General features: G+C 39.2%; 1 protein-coding gene across 2 annotated transcripts; it reads right to left on the bottom strand.

Moving 5' to 3' along the window:
• Positions 1-832: 832 nt before the first annotated feature.
• kras (v-Ki-ras2 Kirsten rat sarcoma viral oncogene homolog) lies at positions 833-11,418 on the bottom strand. Of its 2 annotated transcripts, XM_010797637.1 has the most exons (6): positions 11,146-11,412; positions 8,776-8,893; positions 7,707-7,885; positions 7,019-7,178; positions 5,409-5,533; positions 833-3,249 (listed from the first exon to the last, which is right to left on the bottom strand). In XM_010797637.1, the coding sequence occupies exons 2-5, from the start codon at positions 8,884-8,886 to the stop codon at positions 5,414-5,416; spliced, it is 570 nt and encodes a 189-aa protein (XP_010795939.1). In that variant the 5' UTR covers positions 8,887-8,893; positions 11,146-11,412; the 3' UTR covers positions 833-3,249; positions 5,409-5,413. The 2 variants fall into 2 exon arrangements, with proteins under 2 accessions (XP_010795939.1, XP_010795940.1); XM_010797638.1 differs by lacking the exon at positions 5,409-5,533 and having other exon boundaries at positions 11,146-11,418.
• Between the last annotated feature and the right edge of the window lie 7,416 nt (positions 11,419-18,834).

The following is an 18,834-nucleotide window of genomic DNA, read 5'->3' as shown; positions in this document are numbered from 1 at the left end:
TCTTTTTTTTTAAAGTTCTATTGTCTATATTGTTCTATAACTTAAGAGACAGAGTTTTCAAATGTTTATGTGAATCTGTTCAGCTGAAGCATGCCAAAGGACTGCTTCTTTAATGAGTCGCCTTTAAACTCATCTTTATTTTAATGATACAACATGTATGACATATTGGCTGGTGAGCCTTATTACCTGGGAAATGTTAGCTTTAACAAAATATCTAGTAATTAAAGTTTTGATTATCTTGGTAATGAAGTTATCTTTTTTGTAATAAACACATTATTTGTTTAGCATGTCCATCAGTCACTTATATAAATTCTACTGTTTTGAAAAAAAACTGATGTTTTTGCCTTGAATCCTCAAGTATAATCAACTTGACAATGCATGCTAGATTTCTTCTCACCAAAAGTGACTCCATGTGCATTTGAAACAATGGGAGTATTTCTTCCCAGAAACCAGTCTACTTATTTTCTCTCTAAAATGAGCATATTTAGTTATTTATTTTGAAAAAACATACTGGACTTGTAAAAGCTAAATCCAGGCTGAGTCTGTGGTCAGGGTGTAGAATAGCCCCTTCATAGATGTTGAAGTCTTTTAGAGTAAAAACTGCCTAAATGAGTGAACAGTGCCACCTACTGGGCAACACTGATAAGATGTTCAGACATAAAGCAGAGACTGTAACATAACGCATTCAAAATGTTATAATACTGAACATTACTATAAATATTTATATATTTTTTTTATCATGGTCGTAAGGAAAAGATTGGAGCAAACACATGTGCAGGGCTTGTTGAACTCTAAATTTAGAATCAATTGTAGAAAGAAAGACAACGTTAGGTTCCTCTTTACTTTGTTCTTTATTACACATTAAATAGGAGTGGTGAGATTCATGGCAAAAAATAGACTCATTTGAGATCAGATCACCACTCTACACTGCCAACAACAGGTGTGTTGTTAAGTGGTCATTCATTCACTTCCCGAGACCTGGATCCAGTCACACTAATCACATACACAGAGTGGAGGCAAACTCCATTAAAGCAACATTCATTTAGACACACCAACGAAATGAAGCACAATTTACAAAATATGCACCTTTCAGTATCACAACTATACAAAGGTTGTTAAAATATGATCCAGGTAAAAATGATACATTTCAGAAATCAGCTGTTGGCACGCAATAAAGGAAGAGGAACATTTCAGTAAAACTACTTTTGAAACATTGTTAAGAGGGTTCCATGATTAAAATTGTATTAACAGTTATTATCTACTTCATGGGGAAAAAGGGAGGTAATAATAAACTGGGTCAAAATTCATTAATCCTGAAAGCAAAATGTATCACGTCTGGATTTCCTGTGTCAACAACAGTGCGCCTTTCTTGAGCACACAGAGGACAAAGTAAATGTTGTCTCGACTCTCTCTACCGTCTAAATGTAGCACCTAATGGAAACATAGAAGGCAAATAGAAAATCTTCCGGGGAACAGCTTGTTAATATGGTGGAAATATGGGTTGACCTGGGAAAGAAACAAGGACTTGGTTGTTGTTACAATTCTCTCTAAAAACCAATTGTATGGCAATTATAGCCTCATTTACAAACATCAGTTCCAGTTACACCACCACATTACACAAGCTTTGTGAGAGAAAATGACAAATTACTTTGCTGGACAATCATTTCTGTTGAAAGGCAGCCATCCAAACAATTTAAACACTTTATGAAATTAATCCAAAAACTCTTTCAGAAGCTCTGCGAAAACGAAGAATCTGAAAATCCATTTAGACAATGTTTAATAACCTTTGTGACTCCACACCAAGAGAAACTTTCCTGAAAGCTGCTTTAAGATCTGCTTTCTAGCCATTCACATGCAAATAAGTCAACAGCTCGGAAAATATGCAAGGCATGAGACCTCTATGGCCAGCTAATGGAGAATCAGACATTCTCAAATTGAAATCCTAAAAAACATAATCTTATGATCTGATAAAGGTTCCTTGTGCTGTGTATATATGACACCTTGATCAGGAGGATGTTTAGAAGAGGACTTTTTAAATCACTCTCCAGTAACAAAGAGAAAACAATTAATGTCAAGATAAATTATAAAAGAAAAACATCCTGCTGTCAAGCCTTAGAGTAAAGAAAAGCAGGAAATGTGTGACCAGTGAGGCATGAATCCCTGCTAAATAAAAATACTCAAAACATGGCTGCTAGTCCCGTTTCCTTATCCCAAAACAGGAGGAAATGGATCTCTAAATGTGTCATTAATCAAGCCAAATGGCTGATTTCTTTCTCACAAAAGGCAAGTAAATGAGGACTTTATATAAACTTGCAAAACAAGACTGTATGATGTCAAGTTGAGTTCCTCATTGGTGGATCTGATTAAACATATAAACCAGAGGCAGTTTGCAACACCCATGTCATTTGAGACACAATGCATGCAAAAAGAAAAAAAGAAAAACATCAATGTAGGCAAGAAATCAATCCCACACAGTACAAAGCATCAACAAAATGCAAATTAATTAATAGCTAATTAGGTTGTTAAACATTCGGAGAAGAGTAGGAGTTTGCATGCATACTTATATCAGTGACCAAGTAATTCCTAGAGGTAATACAAAGTGGGAAAGTACACAGTGGCTGGGACATTTGGATCTCATCTGGCTGAATGTTGGTCCTTTCTTCAAATCTGGTATTTTTTGAACGGGAAACGGGATGAACGTTAATTCTTTGGCATCCCAAACTTAAAAAGGGCATTACAGAACGTTTGCAGGCCATGACCTTTTAAGCAAAGGGTGGGGAAATAACATTGAGTTTGTAATAAGTAATTTGTCAACCATTCGTTGTGATGCAATTAGCTCACAGCTTTGCATGTATATAAAAAAAAAAAAAAAAAATCAACATCGTCCTATAAAATCAAACAGGCTGTCGGACCAACACGTGGGCAACTGGCACTAAACTGAAAATAAAGCTTATTGGTGTCCATGTAGCAAATAATAGAAAGGCAGGAAAAAAGGGTCAGGTTTAGTATTCAGTATGGTGGGTATTGAGAAAGAGGCTAATAATTTAGTGTAATGTACAAAATGTTTTACTTAAACTGTTCAACATAGTTTTTTTTTTATTTTTTTAGTCTGTCTTGAAAAGGGGCAATTATTCACATAAGTGTACACTTTGTCTTGGACTTCTTTTTCTTCTTTTTGCCCTCCTTGCTCATCTTCTCCTTATGCTTCCGGATTTCTCGCACTAATGTGTAAAAGGCATCATCAACGCCCTGGGGAAAAAAACAAAAAACAATTAGAGTGACAGGTTATTACGACAACATAAACAAGGATGAAAAGAAAAACAAATATTAGAAAAACATTTAAAATGATTGACAATGTTTTTTGATTCAGAAGTGGTATTTTAAAGGCAGCCAAATTTAAAGGGTAATTCCACTTTATTGAAGAATTAGAACACAACAAAAAATACCAATCCACACTTGCTATTAATATCAAACTGATGTGTAGCCTTTAAGTGATGCACAGTAAGTTGTTTTCATACCATTTGTACATCTATGGCAGTTTAAATTGTATTATTTGGGCTTTTCTTTCCAATTCCAAACAAGAAAATATACTTAAATTGTCAAAAGGATCATCTTGGATAACATCAATTCCATCTTTACATCAGCTTGAACTCCATTTCTATCAAGTGTAGATCAGTGTGACAAAGTGCAGGTACATTTCCCAAATCATTTCAGCCTTTGTGCGACACAGAAGAACAGCGTACAGATAAACAAATGAAGTGTCATGTATTTCAGAATCAACACCAGCAGTGTTCCCCCTGACAACAACACTGACAGAAGCTGCGGTTACATGAGCCAATTTCTTTCTCACTGAATGCGATTAATCTAATTTACCACTCCTACAGTGCGTTTAAATATGTGCTCAAATAAATGACCGAACAAGTTGTCCTTTTTATATTTGCAATAGGTTGTGTACAGTCTGTCAAGCATTAAAGCACACACTTAAGAAAATGAGCCTTCATCCAGCGCTAGGTTACCGTTCTAAGCGTGTACTGAAAATATAATTTTCACAAAGATATTCTACTGGCAGCTTCATTTAACAGCCTTCTGTTTATCTCACTAAAACTAATACATATAAACTATTCTAATATTGTTCCCCTGGGAGGGAAGCGACTCATGGGGAAAAAGGTAGAAAACTCATAAGCGCCAAATAAAGAGAGGCAGGACTTCCTCAGGTAGTCAATTGATTCTGCACGAGGTGTCAAAATGAGGATTTTATATTCTGGCGGAGCTCTTATTCTGATTATTAGTGAATGAAAAGGCTCCATGTAAATGCAGCTAGCGTCTGTTGGTGCCACACTGAGGTAAGGCTGTGAGTACCAGAACAGTTTGTATAGTGAATACATGTGATGATGACTCTGCAAGGAGCTGCAGAGTTAGGAGCCTGAGGTCAATTAAAGGTTGTGACAAGACGGCAGGAAAGGAAAGAAAGAAGACTTTTTGTGGTCGCAAGAAAAACTTTCACCCACAAACACACAGGTTTTTTCACATCGTATCGGACAGTTCCTTGGACCACATCCTCATAGGAAACATTTCAGCAACTGATATGGTCCAGGATTCATCTCCTTTAATCACACATTGGCTCACCAGCTCTATAAACACTGTTTTTGTTGATTTCAGCAGAATGGGATGCTTTCACACTGGTTGTTTGGTTCAAACTCTAAACTAGTTTGCCAGGATATGTTTTTAAAATGAGCGCTTTTTCACAAGAGGAGTGCAGACAAAGTCAACCTCGGGGGGGGGGGGGGGAACGCAATCCTTTTCCCACAGGAAACAGTGGCCTTTTGACCAACAAAAGAGGAGATATGAAATATATCACTGGTGTATGAGCAGAGAAATCAACAACTTAAGGAGATGTTAGTGCTTTGCTCCTGTAGAATAAGACAAGTATGTGATTTGTCGTTTTTTTTTTTTTTTTTAAATAGGTTGTATTGCTTTAAATGTAGGTTTTCCTGACACTGCCCGCTTCTCAATTGTTCCTTGTGGAAACCAGGTTTAGTTCCTGATGAAAAACATTTGTTAGGATACGTACACCGAGAGCAAAACAAAAGTAGAAAGTGTGAAAGCAGACTAGCATGGTTAGCATAAAAGGGGAGGGGGCATCAAACTCGCTCAGACCCAAGTCAACAAACCCAGTGTGAATATATATTTTGATCAGCCATGATACACATACACATTGAAGAGGGGGAATCATCCCGTGTTTCAGCCTGCTGTCACAGCTCCACCACAGCCCCAGTAGAAACCAGCAGGTTAGCTTTGACCACCAGCTCTCACTGTGTGTCCGCTCACATTGCCTTCTCCAAAATCCCCACCAACACACACACACACATCCACACAGAGCTCGTGGGCGCGCGGCTGCATACACTTACCCCTTTCACATCACAACACATTTTTTAAGCTTGACACAGCGCGGAGTCTTTTCTTCCTTGCTGAGCTTATTGAGCCGGTACAGCCTGATCTCCCGTACCAGATTGTAAAAGGCATCTTCCACTCTCTGCAGTATGAGACACAACTTCCCTCAATGTTGAGGAATACAGGGGGACATACTGTATGGTGCATGTGTTACAGATACAAAGAAGCAAAGCAGATTTTGTTTTAGGTGGGTCTACCTGCAATGTCTGGCCTGCCTAAACATTGTAAATGTCCCCTCTGTGGGACGAATAAAGGTGTTCTGATAACCTGATACTCCACCCTAACTTGTGAATTAACAACACTCACCTCCTCCTATATGCTTGGAAAATGTTATGCGTCCTTCCTCTCAATTAAGTGCGAGTACGTGGATAGAACTCCTATGGTTATTAGTTTGTGAAATGGCTTCAATGAAGGTGTTGCCTTCATTAAAGCTGGACTCCATTCCATCTGAAATAAAAGGCTAACTTAAAATAAAGAAAATGTGTATGTCTTCAGTGGGTGAGTGACACACTTCAACAGTTAGGGTGGAGTATCACGTTATCAGTGTTGCCTCATATAAAAAGGAGAAGCGCATGCACGAAGAGCATATTTTGATTGTGTAGTATGCTGTAGGTGGGAGATTTCCCAGAGGAGCAAGAGGAAATCAGTGCAATTTGGCAAACACTGCTTTGAATGCAAGAGACAGTTGCTGTGCCGCCAGCAGCAGCGCCATGTGGACAGTGAATTATTGGTACACTCAGGTAGGAATAGATGAACAGAGCTGTGGGAAATGAATCATTGTGTCATTAATTTCCCCCGCACCAGAAGGAGCCGTGAATTACCCCGGGTCAGAGAAACCAGGAAAGTTTGTGTTTACAGATCACTGTCAGCCAGTCAGCCACCTGAGGCCATGCTCACAACACACACACCATTTGATGTACCTCCGCCACAGCAAACCTTCCAACACCCAGTGACAGTAACCAGTAAGCAGTAAGCAGAATCATTAGACCCCCCCCTGAGTAATTACTGACAGTTTGTCCTTTCATGCAGACTCCTTGACACACGTTTACTGATTGCTGATTATTTATAATGCAGGATCCTCTGCAGATGGCCCTAATTATGATATCATTTCATATTTCCGTGACAAAGTAGCATGCAACGATTACATTATCACCCATAAATAAAAAATTCAATTAACCAAAGAGGATTTAACGATGCGCAGCGCAATGCCCGAGACATTTCCAAGCAATGTTATAAAAGGGACCATTAGATGTGACACAAATCAACAGCACCACATGACTCAACACTTAAACTTTTCTCACGATGCAAGTGCCAAGATTATCAAGCCTGTGCAAGGACACTTGTCAAAATTACTATGAGCTTAATCTCTCTGGAACAAGAACATTTGAAGTGGACTGTATAGGACTGATATGTCCATCAAGCCAATTCTCCTGAGGCCACATTTAACTTATCACTATTGAACTTCGTCTCCAGATGTGCAGAGGAATACTCCAGCTGTTAAGTGGCAGACTGAAAAGTTAAAGTGTTTGAGTCGCGAGGGCGTGGCTGTCTTTAGCGGGACGCTCACCTGTCTGGTTTTGGCTGATGTCTCAATAAAGGGAATGCCGTAGCTGCGTGCTAAGTCCTGAGCCTGCTTGGTGTCCACTGTCCGGGACGGGAGGTCACACTTGTTCCCCACCAAAACCATGGGGACGTCCTCGGAGTCCTTCACCCGCTTAATCTGTTCTCTGGACATTGATACACAGAGGAAATGTCAATTCTCATCTAAAAAAGGTGATAATCCAATGGCTTTGCATCTGTTCAGAGTAACTAGAAAAGGACATAATCGTGGAACGAATATGTTATATCATTGGCTTTTGCGTAATGCTGCAACATATAGGACATTTATATGCAATTTATCTACAAAGTATATCATATTATAAAGTGTACAAATCTAAAGTTATGGCCAAAAAATATCAATAAAGAAAATTGTCCACAAAAAAACAATTGTGCCAAAACTCTTCATTAGTTCGATTTTTTTCCCACCAGCTGTGCTTGTCAAAACGTCACATTGCATTTAAAGGGTTATCAGCCATGAGTAACATGGTGCAAAGAGGTGATGTTGCAGGGCAAGGGTTAGCAATCAAACATCTACATTAAAGATCTTCAAAAATAATATCGTTACTTTTTGAGGCGTTTCCGTGTAGAGAAAAAGGGAATGACATGCACCTGGTTGGACTTAACCCCGGCACATTGCCTTCAGTCTCTCAGCTCACCTATAGTGGTGAATGTCCTCAAAAGACTTGGTGTTGTTGATGGCAAATACACAGAGGAAGCCCTCCCCTGTCCTCATGTACTGATCCCTCATGGCGCTGTACTCCTCCTGACCTGCAGTGTCCAGGATGTCCAGCAGACACGTCTCTCCGTCAATCACCACCTGCTTTCTGTAGGAATCCTGCAGGAGGAGGAGGAGGCCAGAGAGCGATAAGAATTATGGGATGAACCGAATGGTGTCTAAATATTGGCTTAATCAATATATGATAAAAAAAAAAAAAATTTGCATGTCATCATTTAGAGATTATTTATTTTCTTCATACTTAAAGCTATGATAAGTGTGTTTAAGGATATATTGTGTAATAGAAGTGGAGCATGGTTTTTCAAGTTGCAACATACTTTCTTATACATTTAAATAATGGCTCAATGATAAGAATAACAACATCATGATAAAGAAATGTAGATATTGAAACTTAATGTTCAGCAAATTGAAAAAATATTTATAAAAGATGTACTTTAATGACTTTTTTTAGGATAAACTTAATATGTGTTATCGTTTTATCATGAAAGGATTGTATGAAATGATTTTACAATTCACACTATTGTTCAACATTAATAAAAGTCTTGATTTTCATAGTGACAAAGCACTCCAGCTTTTCATCACACTGATGGCCACACGGAAATCTGATCCATTACAAATAATTACTGTCTGATCCAGTGAGCAGATTTAGTTTCAGATGTTATCTTTTATTCAAATAATCTATGGAGGAGATCTAACCTGCAACAGCACATCAAAACCTGAAGGAAGTCATGATGAGACGGTTTACTTAGCGTAGTTGGGCCCCCAGAGAAAAGGCAGGCAGACACACATGGAAAGTTATTAAAAACCAGTTTGGTGTCTTTTTAAGACTTAGACCAGAAGAACCTGCTGCAGGTCTTTTTTCTTTCTTAAACGTGTCTCCTTTTGCAGCCCCTATACTCAAATAGACACGAAAACATGGACCATCATGAACTTGACTGCAAACACGTTCACACTTGACTTTATGTACATGAACACAATGGTTTATTTACCTCAATGGTGGGGTCATATTCATCGACAAAGTGATTCTGGATGAGCTGAATGGTAAGTGCGCTCTTGCCAACACCACCAGCTCCCACCACTACCAGCTTATATTCTGTCATGATTCACCTGCAGGAACAAAAAGAAAAGCACATTAGATTCATATTTCCACAGTCATCTGGCACAGTTTCAATTCATCTGGTGCACCGTGTTAGTAAAAGACATTTCTCTCTGTGAATTTCTCAGTCTGCACTTAAGACGTTATATTCTTCTGTTGACTAATAAAGGATGTCTGATTCTGTGTATGGTTAAACTCTTTAGAGTACTGAATTGCCGCTTAAAACTTTTTTGTAAATTAGCTTCATTTCTGTCCAACAAGCTGTCAGTTTGCCTGGAAACTTGCATCTTTAGGATTGGCCGACTGATGTATCAACATCACTTCCCATGAGTAACTTATACTCCTAAAAAAAAAATTCAACGATTCTTTAAAAACAACTGCTGATTCACTGGAAAACTAGTTTCAATGCCATCATCTATATATTGCCTCATATATAAAATGCAGATTTTAGTAGTCAACAAGAGGCCTGAGGAATAAACTACAATGTGATACAAATGTGAAAATTAAGATATTTAAAAACATAGACTGCAACTCAATTCAGGAAGAGTTTTCATAATAAATCATCATCAACCCTGAAAAGTATGTTAAATGTTGACAAACCACTACTTCAACATTCATTTAGCAAAGTTTAACGAGATTCTCAGGCACACAAATTAAGCTTTATATCCCTAATACTGAAATAAATTAAGATAGTGAGAACAGCCTCCCTGTACATGTAATAATTGTCTGATACCTGCAACACATCAGTGGAATTGTATGAGTAGCAGCAGCACAACAGAAACGAACCCCAGGCAAAAATCTATGACATTACATTAAGGCTCCAAAATTGACATGCCACTGGGAGGCTGACTGCTGTCTGACTGCTTTGTTGAGCAGCAGCCATCAATAGTGGTGGCTGGCCTTTTCAGAAGTTACAGTACATACTGCTCACAGCCTGCAGTCAGGGAGGAGTTCAGCTGAATATCATTGCCTTTTCTAGACAAACAAAAAGGAGAATGTTGTTTGATAGGTATTTGCAGCGACAAAGGTATACTTTACTGCATGTCACATATTATACCAAACACAGCCTATAGTTTACAAATATTACAAAGAGGCTGTTCTGTCCATTATAAACAGTCTTATCTTTACCTAAAGAGATAAGACTACTGACAATGTCACAGACCATTGTAGCAACAATTGTCTGACACATGCTTTCCATGCCTGTAAAAGTACTATGACGATTCATCTTATTAGGCACTGAAAGTGGCTTTAAATGACTAACTAAAGCATGTGTATTTTTAGCAACAAACAAGGATGTATGGGAGGAATACGGCTTATTTATGGCCCAGTTATAAAGTAACCTTTCACAATCATTTGGGTTGTAGGAGAGTTAAAACATTAACCTTGAATAGGTTTCCGTGTGTTACCTCAAATTTGACAAAGTTATGATGCTGTGGGATTTAAATGGAAAAATATTTCTGACTCATTCTCGTGTTTACAGCATCTGGATGGCATCAACCTTTTTATTTACAACATCACTGACAACAACACTATGACCAATGAATAACTCGATTTTTCAGACAATACTCCACCAGAATAATTACCAAAAAGTGAGGACGTAGGGAGAAATTATCCACTGATAAGCAGCTATTTAAATGAATAGTAGGCTATTCGTAGCAGTTTGTTACCAATGTGAATTAGCCGAGCTTTAAACAGGCCTTTCAACGAAAGCCCCAGCCCTGGGTTCAAGCAGGCAAAAACACACACAGCAGGCTTATAAGTCACAGGAATTTGATTTAAATCCACTGCTCTGTACCCGCAGGGGTTGCCAGATTGGTTGTGTGAAAACCTCTGAACACTGTTTAAATAACCAGGCTGCTGTGCTGATAGCTAGCTTAGCATTGGGGCTCGCCCACAGCCTCTAAATAAAGCTAACTAGTCCCTTTCAGCTAAACTAATATAATTTACAAACTGTAATTATTTAATGCTATATTGTCTGCACCATATGCCCGAACAAAGTAATTATTATTCATTCAAAGGGGAAGGGTGCATATTCTGAAGCCGCCATTGACAGGCTAGCCCAAAGGTCTGCATTGCAGGGCCAGGCGTTAGGTTAACAATTGGGCGTAGTTTGCACTGACAACGACATTTCCCCCCCCCATTATAATGCTATTGATCAGTGGTTATATGTGTGGAAAACTCACTTATCTTATACTTTAGTGGTTACAATGTTGCAAAAAACCGCAAGTGACACACATTTATAAAATGTATCCATTTGATTTACCTTTTAGCGAGTGGAGTTCCGCGTCCGAAGTAGCGACCAAATAAGTCAAGCTGATAATCCTCTCGTTTCACACGATCTCTGCATTTCCTATTTCACACCGAAACGCCCGCATTTAAGTCGGTCTACCTCGTATCAAAAGCAAGTGGGAACATGCAAAAACGTGGGCAAATTAATCGATTGAACTTTCCATCTGTTCCAGCGTCCGGCCTAGCTACTCAGGTTGGCCTCCTTAAAGCGAATATGGGCGGATACCGGGGCGCACTTTACCCAGAAAGCATAGCTGGGGATTTCAACCGGTTTGGGGCATATCGCTGCTCTGTGTCGCAATGTGGCCAACAATACGCTCTCTTTTGTCCTTTGTCAACATACTATTGGTGTTTTTATTATAATAAACTATATGTTAGCTATAAAAAAACAGTGATCCTTCAAACGTAGCCTCATACACACGTTATTAGGATCATTTGAAATGTTAAAATTGTTTTTTTTATTACATATCATTGGAAGTACTTCATCCCATTAATAATGTAATGATCAAACATAATATTGTAACTCTGTGGGTCACATGGTGTCAGTTTCCTTTCAGTATCGTGATCCCTTACTGCTGCCTGCTGCAGAGTCAACAAAGCCTAGGGGGCGACTCCACTATATATAGGGTCTAAATATAACCGAATAGTGCTGGAGGGACGTCATTCCCAGGCAAGGGAAATGATTTGGCAATCCCATGTCAGTTTTCCAAAGTGTTCGCTGGGCTGCCTCCTGCGCACTCTTTACGCATAAACACATGCACCATTCGTTAAAAAACAAAACAAAACGAAAATTCACACTGATTAAGAACGATGAGACCAAAGTATGGACTAATGCACATTTACTTACTTGGTTGATTAAGTTATTTAATGACGAAAATTCATGTGAGGGAATTGCTCTTTTAAAAGAAGCCGTAAGCTTACAATTAATATAATATTATGATGTATTCATTCAAATGAATAGCCTGCTGCAATTATACAAAAATATGTACGGCATAAAAGGCCATTACAAAATATAAAAGAAACACCGTTCGACTTGTGTTTTTTTTTGTTTTACTTCACACAGCAGACACACTAGAGGTCACTATTGAATTCTTGTCTAGCAGTTCTCCAAGCTGCAAGCCTCTGCCGAGAATATGTTGTTTGGAATAAGTAAAGGCCCTTTTTAAATCAAAGTGCCAACTGTTTTTATTCTCAAAACAGTATTGGTTATGTATTTCATGTTATCTAAAGGGAAAAACTGGTTATTCACATAAGAAAGTTAAAATAAAATGTGCATCTTGTGCAAAACGATTATATCAGAAGAAATCTGTGTCTGCTGCTTATGTGCCTGTGTCCTTAAAAATGACCGACATAGTGCCCTCTGATAGTGAGTGGTTCATTAATTAGGACCAATGTCAACATTTGTGTCCATCTATTATATTTTATCTATTGTAATACTGCATAGGCTACAATTGGGTGCTTCGGACTGGGACTCCAATACAAGCTATACAAATTTGTATTTTTTTAAAGTACAGAAATCACAACAAGGATTTCATAAGGAACACATTGGTTATCAAATCTATCTGTACTAAAGCTGCAGGTCCGCTGCAACTCTTACTACTTTTAAATCCAGGCTGAAGACTTATCTTTTTGTCGCTGCTTTTAATTGAAACTGAGCTGTTCTGTTCATCAGCAAAGTGGAACTTTTGTGTGAACTATTCATATCTTAAACTGCACTGTAACTTTTTATTCATGTACGTTTTTATTCATGTACTTTTTATTCATGTATTTTTTCTTTTAATGTTTCTTTTATTATGTTTTACTGTTTTTAAGGCCTTTGTCTGAATGTCTTTCATTTTTGTAAAGCACCTTGAATTGCCTTGTGTTGAAAGGTGCTATATAAATAAACTTGCCTTGCCTTGCCTTGCCTTGTACCCCTGTGGTCTGCATGGAGCCCCGTTTTTGTAAGATGAGGGTCAATGAGCACATAGTATGTGCAGAGTATAGTGATACGACCATATTTGAGACTGGAATTGCGTGTTAATTATCCCATTTTGTAATATGTTACCAGCTTCTTTTATTCACATTTCAAATAAATGTTTTATCCAGGATTCAAACATATAATAGGATGTGATGAAACATAGAAATGTTTTTCAATTAAATAGTTTATAGTTAGACATTCATATTGGAAATAAACATATTTTCTTGCAGAATGGTCCCATTTACTGAGACACTAAAGAGCAATCATTGAAGTTATTATTTACACCTGTTATTTTTTTTAATGGTTTGAGATTAAAATGGTATTCATAAATTATGACTTCATTTTTTGAAATGAAGCCCTTATGTCTATTTTATGAAGAGACTTCATGTTCAGAGAATAAAATGGTTAACCTGACCTGCAGTATTTAACCAGATTGGGTTACTTTAACCGCAATATTTCATATAAAAGACAATTTTTAGAGATATGACAGTTCCAGCTGACATTTCAATACAAGAGGAAATATGTTCTGTCACAAGAGGGCAGCAAGTCTCCACTGATGCATGGTCCCGTTGTCAAAGGCCTATCTGCCCCGCAGTTAAATGCTGTTTGTTTTAATTCACTATTCATTTTACTATTTGTTGGAGCTGCACAGTGACTAAAATAGCTGCCACTTTAAATATATGTTCATGTCGGTTAACCCCTAATATAACATGTTTAAATGTGCTACTCTATATTATTAACAATACATAATGACTTGATCCTTCTTTGCCTTTATGGTATGCTGAAATATATTAATTAATTTAAACTGCATGGTATAATTTGCAATTTTAATTTAAGATTATGTGTTGCAATTGTATTTCATAACATTGGTCTCTCGGAAAACAGATGAATGATGACCACTTTCACTACATCTGCATAATGTTAAATCCTGAATGACTCTCGTGGCCTCTTATTCATTAACAAAGTTTACGCAAGTAAAACTGCACATTTCAATTATCTATCAATGATTGATTCGGTTTTGCTCATAGCAACTGCTTATGTTAGTATGTTAATTTGGGTTATATTTGTATAAGATCAGGTATCAGGACCCCCTTTATTGATCCCTAGAGGGGCAATTCAGGTGCTACATTAAGACAAAGAAAGACATGTAGCCTTAAAATAGTAAACATAAAATAAAGATGTGTATACCAGAGTTTAAATTATATGTAATGATCCATGTTTGTTGGAAATATGCTGTTAAGATGTCCTGGATGTGTAAAAGTTGGCTGAAGGTGGCCTCCCCTCAGAGTGTATTGCCGCTTTAAACGGTCCACAATGCCTTGCGGTGTCCCAGTTCCAATGCGATGTATTTACCAGCAGGAGTAATGAAACGGGGAGAGGGGCTTTTTCCGCAGCTTAATGCTGAGACCTTATGCTGAGACCGCAGGATACCAGCACACAGAGAGGATAGACAGACACAAACTTTCGGACAGAGGACCGAAACGTCATTTATCTGCTTTGCATGCGTCGGTAGTCTTTAATTCAGTTTTGTCTGTCCAGCAGCCAAACGATACTTTGTCGCAGTTCGTTGGAAGTGATTTACTGGGCAACGGTAAAGAAGAACACATTTTGCGGATTTGACGCCTTTACCTGTGTTTTCCCCCTAAACTTCACTTCGGATAGGGAGCACAGAGTTGAATCCCATTTGCTCCATAAAGGTAAGAACATTACACGGACCTAATAATAGCAGAGTGTGCTGCAGCTGAGCCCGTTGTAGTTGTGAGGCTGAGATAACGGAAACATTTCTGTAGTAGAATAGTTCGGCTATAGCCTACTCTGTGAGCCCACTACGGCCCTTTATCGCCATTTCTCCAGCCTCGTCCCACTCAACACAGCAATATGAGGCAGCGGTGCAGTGAAAGATGCTGAAGTGTTCTGTCTTGTGGGATGTTAAAGGCTAATGCTGCTTTTCATTTGTAAATATGAGAGATGGGATGACTTGGAAACAAGTTTAGTTGGATGATCAAGCCTTTATCTTGTGTGTTTTCGCAGCAGGCTATATGTTTTGTCTCATAAGTGTTGCATAACGTTGCTTTGCAATTTTTTCACAGTTTTGTCTATCATCAGATTGAGCATCTTCTGTAAATATAACGACCTCTCTTGGTTTGAAAAATCTTGCATTCATCCTTAATCACAACAACATTGAGGTATAAAATCGCTTCTTCCATCTCAAGTTGCATTGCTCCACATAACTTACTAACACACACCAGGTGCTGCAGAGCCAACCTGTGGAGCTGCTGCACTCAGCCAAGTTTTATGTCACACAGTACACTTTGTGATCCAGAGGCCTGCTTTAGTTCAGAAATAGAATCCAGTATTTCAGTGGCCCTTCCATCTGATAATGTCACAGCACCATGAAGACCAGGCTGCAAAGAACCACCCACAGACTGGAAACATAAATAAGTGTTGCCACTTTTGTGTGTGCAGGTGCCACTTACTGCACACACAAATTCAGTTCTATAAATGTTTAAAAATGCAAGAGTGTGATTCGGTAGATGATGTTTTGCAAACCACTATACAGTAACATGTAAACCTTGGTTAGGGGCCTCTTGTGGCCCCGCTGAGCCTCTGCCCCGGCCCTGGAGCCTGCTAGCTCTTCAAATCTGGCTAGAGAGCAGTGAATATGGCAAGGGAACAAAGGCGGCATTATTGCTGGCCGAACGTGCCGTCCAGATGTTCAGGATCCTGCCAGCACTGACCTCCCAAATGGGGGAGGCCGCTCCAGTCCCTAATAGTTTAATATCATCCAGGCAGAGAGAGAAAGAGGTAGGCTGCTCCAGGGCAAGAGCCTCTGGAAAGCTCTCGGGAGCTCAGGGTGTAGCCTCTAGCGTGACAACTCTGGGTTTAATCCCAAACACCCAGGTCTTCAGAAAAGTGCAAGAACGAAATGTGAAATAGGAACTTCATTCTGGTCAATGCCTCCTTCTTTGTTAATATAACTTTGGCAAAAAACAACAAACTCTTCCCAAAAGCTTAACATAAAACATTGTTTAATGAAATAGGCCTACATTCCTTTCTGCTTATAAATGCTGCAACCTCTTTTATCCTCTGATTAAGTGGTGGTCTGTACAATGTCTCCCTTAATTATGTATTAATTAATCTATTTAGCAGGCATTATGGCTTGTCTTGGGGTAGAGGCTAATGCAACTTAGACACTAAATTAACTGAGAGGAGGCTGATATTGTGCGCAGCAGCAGCTTTTAGGAAACTTTACTACATCTCTTTTATTTCAGATGCATCAACTCAAGGATTTCAACTATTCAAAAGGTTGCTTACACACATTGTTTTGTGATTACTCACTTGAGATAGGATGCATCCTGTTGAAGTGTCATTGCATAGCTGTGGCCTGTTGTGTAGCCATCAAGATCTCAGAGGGACGCAGCCATCGCTTTCTTGTCTCTTAGTCATGGCCCGTTGCATTCTCACAGCCCAGGAATGCATACCCTGGATGTTATCAGTTTCCCCTCCACAGGATCAAGGCCTGTCTCTGGCAACAGTCTTTGCCCTGCTTCGTATGTTTACATTTGCAAAAGGTATTGTATGCCCTCCAGACTGATATTCCAATCCAATCCAACTTTATTTATATAGCCCATTCAAAAACATCAGAGTTGACCAAAGTGCTGTACATCAATACATATATAAAAAGCTGCATAAATACATTTAGACAAAACCGATAGCACAAAAAACTAATGTAAAAACACGAGACAATAAAACCATACTTGTAGCCACAGACTGAAAAACTTTCATAGACGATGTAAGAAAAATATAAAACACAAGAAAATAAAAAAAAACAATTTAAAATCACACACTGATAAGTCTTATACGTGTTCTGCAGAAGCACAGGACAACAAGTAGGTCTTTAAACGAGATTTAAAAACAGGCAAAGTGGGAGCAAGTCTGATCGGGGGGGTAGATCGTTCCACAGCCTGGGAGCAGCCCAGATAAAGAAACTCCTGATATTGAGGAGCTTCTTTATCTGGTTCCCACTGAAAGTCCCTTCACTTTTAAACCACGGGGGTCCCATCTTGTTGGTGCATCTTATATTAAACTGTTGAGAAATCCAGTTAGTTCCAACCGTTTCACCGACAAGCATCCACAACAAACCAGCGTCTGTCTCTGGCTCTCACAGAGATTTATTTCACAACAGATCTGTTACCAATTACAGCAAAGTAGAAATTGCTAGTAATTACATGTTGCTCTACAGGGAGTGCAATTTGAATTAAAGTTTGGTTAGCAATAGGCAACAAGGTTTAAGTACTAGAACATACTGCTGTCGTATCAGTCTGAATGAAGTATCCCATTGTCTTTAATTAACAGCATTGTGGGGGTGTTCTGCACGTCGGAAACCTTCTGTAATAAATTACTTACTAGTTTAAATAAGCCGCTTGGAGGTACATTCCTTCAAACTTACAATGCCTTACTGAACAATGGCCTGTACATTTGGACAGGAACCAAGGTGTAACGATTTTGATTGTTGGAAGTAGTACTTGGAACGTTGTGTTTTCCTGTGAGATCATTTTACCCAACTCGGTTCAGTCGCTGCCCTGCAGGCTTTCTCCTGAGTCGAGCTCAGTCTTGGTTTTCTCTAATTGCAATGAATGCATTTTGCATTTGTTTTCCCCAAATACCCCTTTTGTTCAGCAAACTGGTACACTGCATGGAACTCATGCCCCTTTGTGATGCTTGACAGACTGTAAATCCCCAAAAGAAGCAGTGCCATATTTAATCTCCTACGGAAGGAACTCCCACAGAATTTCTCCTTGGCGTACGTTACAGCAATGGTTCCTCGTGATGAAACCCCCACAGGAGCATATGGTTGGTGGTTTACACCAGCAGCCAGCTGAAGCTGTTTTCCTGCCAGCTCTGTGTGTTCCTGTAGGCCTGGAGAAATGTCACCAGCAGCCGGGCGGCAGGCTGCTCACACACCTCACTGCTCTGAGAGGAAAGCATCTTGAGCCAACACTACTGAACCAAAACAACTCTGAAATAAGCATTCTCTGAAGACATGAGGAGTTTAATGTTTCGCTGCAGTTGATCGTCTACTCTCAACTGAGCTTAAGTAGAACTCACAGGAAAGCCCTCCTCTGTTTCATCAAATGCCCCCCTGGCATGAGATGAGCCGCACAAATCAGGGAGCGGGCATCTCCCCAGGCTGAGGCTTTGACAGGCCGGAGCGTGCAGAGCTCAGGATGGCACTCTGCCCCACACCGCTGTGCCTGGATCATCAGTCGGACTTTCTAGGTTAATGTTAACCAATATAAATGTTACTAGTCTGGACCAGAGCACATTTATAAAAACCCCGCTGAGTCTTGTTGGGCTTGTGCAAGAAAGAGCCATTGATTCAGTTTTTGTTTTAACAGTTTTTCTGATTTGTCTGCGTGAAAAAAACGTTTTGAATGTTGTTCATGCTGATGCAGTATTCTGTGCAGTTGTCCTTTTTAAATCCTTTCCAGTTCATTCTTGTTAAAGGTGTTCTAGTATTGTTTTAGCCTCCTTCCCCTTCCCCCTCCAGTTTATCCAAACCTTCTTCCCGGCTGATCCACTATGCCTGCTTTGCATCAAGACCTACTCAGTCCCTATTACTGTTCCCCCTGAAAGACGGGTTAAACAAAAATGAGTTCTGTGTCAGTGTAGAGAAGTCTGTGTGCTTGTGTGTGACCCTTT

The sequence above is a fragment of the Notothenia coriiceps genome, unplaced genomic scaffold (genome assembly GCF_000735185.1).
Source record: "Notothenia coriiceps isolate Sejong01 unplaced genomic scaffold, NC01 NC01_scaffold00038208, whole genome shotgun sequence".
Taxonomy (NCBI): domain Eukaryota; kingdom Metazoa; phylum Chordata; class Actinopteri; order Perciformes; family Nototheniidae; genus Notothenia; species Notothenia coriiceps.
The sequence above is the reverse complement of the archived record's forward strand: the minus strand, read 5'-3'. Positions and strand labels throughout refer to the sequence as shown.

Coding starts and splice junctions, on each gene's coding strand:
- kras (XM_010797637.1), bottom strand. CDS start 8,886: ATGACAGAATATAAGCTGGTAGTGGTGGGAGCTGGTGGTGTTGGCAAG. Junction 7,886..8,775: donor AATATGACCCCACCATTGAG/GTAAATAAACCA, acceptor CTCCTCCTGCAG/GATTCCTACAGAAAGCAGGT. Junction 7,179..7,706: donor GAGGACATTCACCACTATAG/GTGAGCTGAGAG, acceptor ATCAATGTCCAG/AGAACAGATTAAGCGGGTGA.